Raw genomic sequence first — 6,273 nt, 5'->3', positions numbered from 1 at the left:
ATCACAATCTGGACAAGGGGCGAGATGCTCTGTGCTGTGTCGTCGCCAACCAAGTCTTCCTGAATGACCAGGAGTTGAAGTAGATGTCAACACCAACTGTTTTAGAGCTGTCACCTCTGCTTGAAGCACTTCCACCTAACAGCAAAATGACATGTCACAACATTCATTATGGACAATCCCAAAATAATAATATTAATAATAATAATAATAACAATAATAACAATAATAATAATAATAATAATAATAATAATAATAAGGTAAAGTCTGCATATGAGCCAAGTGGCCCATCAGCCGGAGCTTATCACTGTTTCTGTAGCATGAAGCAACTAAGAGTATTTTAAACTGCTGCCTGAATGGGATGCTAGTCCATTGCAGGGTTACCCTCCCTCCCCCACCCCCCCAATTTATCTGGTAACCATTTATACACCTGGGTGGAGAGAGACACTGTAAGAGTACAGTGGTTTGCCCAAGAACACAACACAATGTCCCCGGTCAGGACTCAAACCTGGACTGCTCGATCCTGAGTTGAGCACACCAACCATGAGGCCACCATGCCTCCTGCAATCCCAACATTCAACCATGTCTAAACCAAACTATGTATTGCAGCAGTAACATCCTTCAACACAAACAATGTTGTCACATCAAACCCTTCAATACTACCCAACTTATGGTGAGTAGCCCAACAGTGCGTAGTTGTTAAAAAAATGGCAGTTAGTTTTTGTGTTTTTCAAAGTGTCTGTGAAGAGGATTAAGATTAAGTTTGGAATGACTAGTAGATTTATATTATTAAACAATAGATGATGCACTCTTGATTTCCATGCATGATAGAAATCTCGAGCTCATAATATAATGGTTTAATATAATAATAAAACCCTTGGGAACACAGATTTACTGCGGTGTACCTTGTAGATGTTTTTTTAGTATTAATGGTTTATTATTATTCTATGGTACACTACATGCATGAATAACATTGAGATCTTAAAGGGGTCATGTTTCCACCCACCTTGTTATTTGCTTCTTTGAACCTCTTTTCTGCTCCAACCTGTTTAACTTTTGCTGCTCGAACCATAGCGTGTGCCTCCTGATAAAAAAAAAAAAAAACAAAAAATAAACTTGTATGTAGTGCAACATACACATAGCTGAATTACTTTGTTTCTAGGATATTAATTAAAAGTACATGATTGTATATCTGTTGATTATACAGGAAGCAGGACTGGGATAACATAGAGGTACATCACTATGTATGACCATTCACCTCCTATGCACCAATATGATCCAGATTTGATTCCAGCCCAGTGTGATATGTGTACATCGAGGTGGTTATTGGCCCTTGCTCTGCCCTTGGGGTTTTCCCTCTCCACTGAAAAACCAGCATTTCCAATACTGGTTGGTTGACCAGCTTGAAAACTAGCTACCTAGGCAGATTTCATCCTCTCCAAATGATCAGATATATTTTTTTAAACACCACTGTGGGCATGAGTCACTTTAGCTCAAGTTCAAACTGGCATTACCTTTATCTCGCAATATGTATGTCAAATTTTATTCAATTTGTCGGTAATCATGTGATCATTCTTCTCAAATCCAGTTAATGTCATTGCACGTACCTGATTGTAATACAACAAGACTTAATAACTGTTACATGCATATGTGAAGGCCTTACAGCATATGCATCCCATGGTGCAATGAGGACAGATGATGCATGTGCACGTAATTAAAATTATAGTACTTAATTACAATATTTATCAAAGTACATGCGCAAAGATCTGTTCACTGGATTCCAGTCTCTGTGTGTAAAACTATCTGAAACAAACCTGAAACAAACTTGCTGTCAGTTCTTCTAGCTCTGCTTCTAATTCATTCCTGACTCGAGATAGCTTCTCACACTGCTCATCTTTTAACTTGAGTTCCTTCAGTAAAAAATAATACAATGTAGTCATACTACATAGTTATCTCTTTGCCTGAATCAAGTTCATAGTCCATAGTTCTCCTGAGTGAACTGGAATAAAGGAGCAATAAAAGCCCAGAAACTCAATTATGATCAGCAGGGATCCATATTGGTTTTTTTCTCCAAGTCATCAGCCGGGCAAGTGTGCCAGATGACAAACTTGCCCTGGCAAAATTTACTTTCAAGACCATTCAATAGGGAAGAATGTCAATAGTACAGCATGTAAATGGAAAGGTTACTTTTTATTATTTTCATGTCACCAGTCTCCCAGTACATCATGTCCGTAGTTGCGGCTGTTGGAGGACACTGAAAAGCCAGGTACAAATGAACACCAAGGCTTCTTTGACTGCCATGAAGGCTGAAAGGAACACATTTGCTCTTCCTGCTCGTACTTGGCTTGTTTTGCCAAAGTGTTAACATTACTAAATGCCATGTCCTGATCAAAACAGCTGATGTGATCGTGCCACACATTTTCGCAGATGCAGTACAGAGTATTAGCGGTTGACAAAATGAAAATTGAGCCTGCTATGATTTCATTCATGAAGAATACCACATCATCCAAGATGGCAGACTGAAATGATGTTTATTGTGACAGAAAGCTGCAAATCTTTCTCTGATTTCTTAAAGTTCCAAGTAGTTGACAAGTGGTCAGAATGTAGGGAACTCAGAAGAAAACTTAAGAAATGGTTGAGTCAAACTAAACTCGCCCAGCGGATGACTTTTGGTATTGTTTTTCAAATCACAAACTATTTTATTGGTAAGTATTTTTTCCATTCCATGTCCAGTCTGACCAGTGATCATGGAAAAAGATCGGTAACAGGAAATTTTTGTGTCAAAATTTCACACTTGATTTGGACACTTGTAAGTAAAAGAATATTCAAAAGCATTCAAAAGAGAATAGAGAAGGTAATAAAAAAACACAAGGTGTATGCATGTTGTACTCAGTGGCATCACAGAGGTGAAATTATTAAAAAAAAATTATCAGTTCCTGCTCGTAAGAATGTTTGGGGGGTGCTAACTTAGAATGGCCCCAAGCATGCGTTCATTCTTTTTTAACTAGCTTCTGGGTGATGTGATTTGTACAAGGTTATTTCTCACCTCCTGAGCTTTCTTTAGTTCTTCTTGAAGCCTTTCAAAAGCCTGTGCCTTTACTTCCTCTCGACTTGGAGATGTTGGTGCACGATCTCTGAAGGTGAATTCTTCACTGTTGCAACTATCATTTAATAAGCTAAAAGTAAAAAATAAAAGATACAGTCACGTACATGTATTGGGGTCACACTCGACTGCATAGTGCATTTCAGGAGCTTTCCATTATTCAGGGTTAAATGCACTTATTACTGACAGGAACCATGGGTGACTTGATGTTTCAAAAATAAAATATAAAGTTACAGGAGTGTTGTGAAGGTTTGAGATGCATCATAAGAGATCGAATTCATCAGGTTATCTCAGTTGTAAACAGCATCCATAGGAAGTAGTGTTCAATAACCCGGCTGGGGCTTATACATTGTAGATTTGGCAGTAGGGCTAATGGAATCTACGCTCAGCTTTCCCAGCAAAGAAGTGAAGTTTTATGGGGAAAATGTTTTGAGGAAGTTCAAATTACAGAAGTACTTAAAATGGGATCAAACAATTATTACTTTTCATTAACTAATCAAGCTAGTAAGAAATTTGGGTCAAAAAATTGGCTTCTTCATGTACTTTCAAAAAGGTTACAAAATTTTAAGTGTTGGGTGTAGGAGAAACCAGCTCCTCCCAGAATATGTTTGAGGTTGCAACTTTTGGAGGGTTTTCTTAACAACAATAAAGTATTATCGCTGCATTCAAAAGGCCAGTACTTGTGGTAGACTGTTTCTTAATTTGGAATGTTATATGTGCGTTACGTGTACAGTGGTCAGGGTTCAAAACCATGGACCTCTGCCAATGCAATGCTCTGAGGCTTGCAGGACAGACTTCCTCAAAAACTTTTCAAATGTTCATAAAGGCCTGGGGCAAGCAAAACGAAAACAAAACAGCTGTGAATAGGATTTTTTTTCCTTTCGAAGTTATGAATAATAATTATTGTAAACAGATCATGTACAATAAAGGAATTAAGCTGGTTTACTCTAGAAACATCTGGTAGGATCACTTACATCTAAAAATGACCAGAATGTGTGGCTTAACTTCCTTGTATCGATCACAGCAACTTAAACTTACTCGAAAATAAGTTTACAGCCCCTTAATTCACTCTGAAGGTTAGCTTTCCATTGTCTAAAATATATTAAGGCTCCAACACGTTCTTCATATATCTTCAGCTGATCTGTTTTCATAGAAATATTGCCGTTCAAATCAGTCTAAATTATTACAACTTGATGACATGCAAACTTCTTTTCCCTTACCTTCCGTCTACAACCATTTGTCCCTCAGAATCACTGCAGTTTGAAACACCAGTCGGTGATGGCGAGCGAGATCTTTCTTTACTTACTTGTTGTACAAACGAAGTCCTCGATCTTTCTCGTGTTCGGTTGTATTGTAGCTGAGAAGCATTGCTACATGTCCTTTGCCGTAAGCCCGCCGTAGAGATATCAGGCTCGCTCGATGTTCGTTTGAAAATCCCTTCTGGCGACAAAAATTTTTTCGAATCGGACAGGATCTCAGTCATCTAGCTAGAAGAGGCACAAGAACGCTGCAAAAAATGAAGTAATATTAAAACAGCAAAGTCGTTTTGCTTTTATAAACAACACTGCGGCGTGAAGTACTTCTAAATTCTGCTCATGGTATATTAATAGAGGCCAATATTTTGCATAGAACCGCAACAACCCACAGATAACTTAATCAAGTTCAAACATAATTCATGAGCTGAATTAAGCGCTGTTCTCGTTGCTTCTATAGTCGTTGCTTAAGTTGTCCATTCAACGTATTCAGCGACCAAAAATGCTTACCACGGACTCGATTTGCATCCGAAAAGTGAAACACCAAGTGTTGCTTATATGGCACTTCTAAGACAACAAAATCAGGTGAATTCACAAGGTGCCAGTCTGTGACCTCACGATTCGTGACATTTGATATTCGAAGAGGAAGCTGGCGGACGTGGAAAACAATGTTTAGATCCCGTTGTGTTAAGCGAAGTATTAATCTTCAAGTGCTGTTATGCAAATGGGAAGTCCAGCTGGTTCGTGAAATCCCTGCTATCTTGATGTAACACCATTTGCTTTTTAAAAACTCTAAACACAAATCTTCTTGATACTTGTTTGGGACAAGAAACGACGGGCCTCCAATTAGTGGTACCCAGTCTCCCGTCGCGACTCAATTTTATCAAATCCGCACGGGAGGGGAGGGCTGGGTGAAAAGTAACTCAGTGGCCTATCGTTAAATTTTCTTCAGTTATCTTTATGAAGCGCTTCTCTTATTCATGATAAATCGGATAGTGTCATGGCCGAACAAATTAGAGGGTCTCTCATGAGAAGCTAACGCTACCCCACCTCTACCCCACAGGCCTCGAGCGGCCAATGTTTCCGGCCAAGCAGCAATCTCAAGCGGTCAGCGGCTGACCGAGCAGTAGAGTTTAGTAAATAAGCCGAAACTAAGCCTCTTCGTGGAAGCGAGGTAAGGGTTGACTGTTAGCCGACGCGACGGAGCCAACGTAGACCGCAAAACAGTCATCTCGAATATGCGGCGTCATTTTTTTCTCAGCTGACAGTAAAACTTTTAATAAACTCTCAGCTAGTCAGGTTTAACTGCATCCAGACCCCCCAAAACGTGTCGGGAGACTCCTAATGGTGAAAAGAACGTTTCAGCCTTGTTTTTGATCAAGATATAATTTCTCCTCAAGAGACTAACGCAGTCAGGACTGTTCTAGGCTTGATTTCCACCGCTTTCTCGAGTCAGTTCGGGACAGGAGAGCGGACTCCTTTCCCGCACAGCGGCTGATAATCGAGCTTAGGATGTCTTAATGAGAATAAAAGAGCCGATTATCTTATGATAAGAGCTGGAACAAATGATTCCAACATTAATTAATACTATAAGAAATGGTTTGAGACCACTGCGGACCACTGGTAAAGGTAAAGTCTGCATACAAACCAAGTGGCTTATCAGGCCGGAGCTTATCCCGGTTTCTGTAGCATGAAGCGACTCTGAATATTTCAACTCCCCCCTGGATGGAATACTAGTCCATTGCAGGGTTACCCCAGCATTAAATTCGTAGGTGTCCAAGCATTTATACACCAGGGTGGAGAGGTACTGTGAGAGTTAAGTGTCTTGCCAAGGAACACAACACAGTGTCCCTGGCCAGAACTGGAAACCGAACCGCTCGATCCGGAGTCGAGCGCACTAACCATGAGGCCACTGTGCCT

The 6,273-nt window shown here is 39.9% G+C and overlaps 1 protein-coding gene across 1 annotated transcript in view; it reads right to left on the bottom strand.

Moving 5' to 3' along the window:
* Positions 1-5,786, bottom strand: part of LOC145478720 (guanine nucleotide exchange factor for Rab-3A-like) — an 11,274-nt gene extending 5,488 nt beyond the window's left edge. The window contains exons 1-6 of the mRNA XM_081456824.1: positions 4,864-5,786; positions 4,321-4,607; positions 3,044-3,173; positions 1,812-1,907; positions 1,004-1,081; positions 1-135 (exon numbers count right to left, since the gene is read on the bottom strand). The exon at positions 1-135 is cut by the window's left edge and continues 93 nt beyond it. Of these exons, the coding sequence (XP_081312950.1) occupies positions 1-135; positions 1,004-1,081; positions 1,812-1,907; positions 3,044-3,173; positions 4,321-4,583 (702 nt within the window). The 5' untranslated portion in view covers positions 4,584-4,607; positions 4,864-5,786. The remainder of the gene's footprint in view (positions 136-1,003; positions 1,082-1,811; positions 1,908-3,043; positions 3,174-4,320; positions 4,608-4,863) is intronic.
* Positions 5,787-6,273: the final 487 nt, after the last annotated feature.

Source organism: Orbicella franksi, chromosome 2 (genome assembly GCF_964199315.1).
Source record: "Orbicella franksi chromosome 2, jaOrbFran1.1, whole genome shotgun sequence".
NCBI classification, from domain to species: domain Eukaryota; kingdom Metazoa; phylum Cnidaria; class Anthozoa; order Scleractinia; family Merulinidae; genus Orbicella; species Orbicella franksi.
The sequence above is the reverse complement of the archived record's forward strand: the minus strand, read 5'-3'. Positions and strand labels throughout refer to the sequence as shown.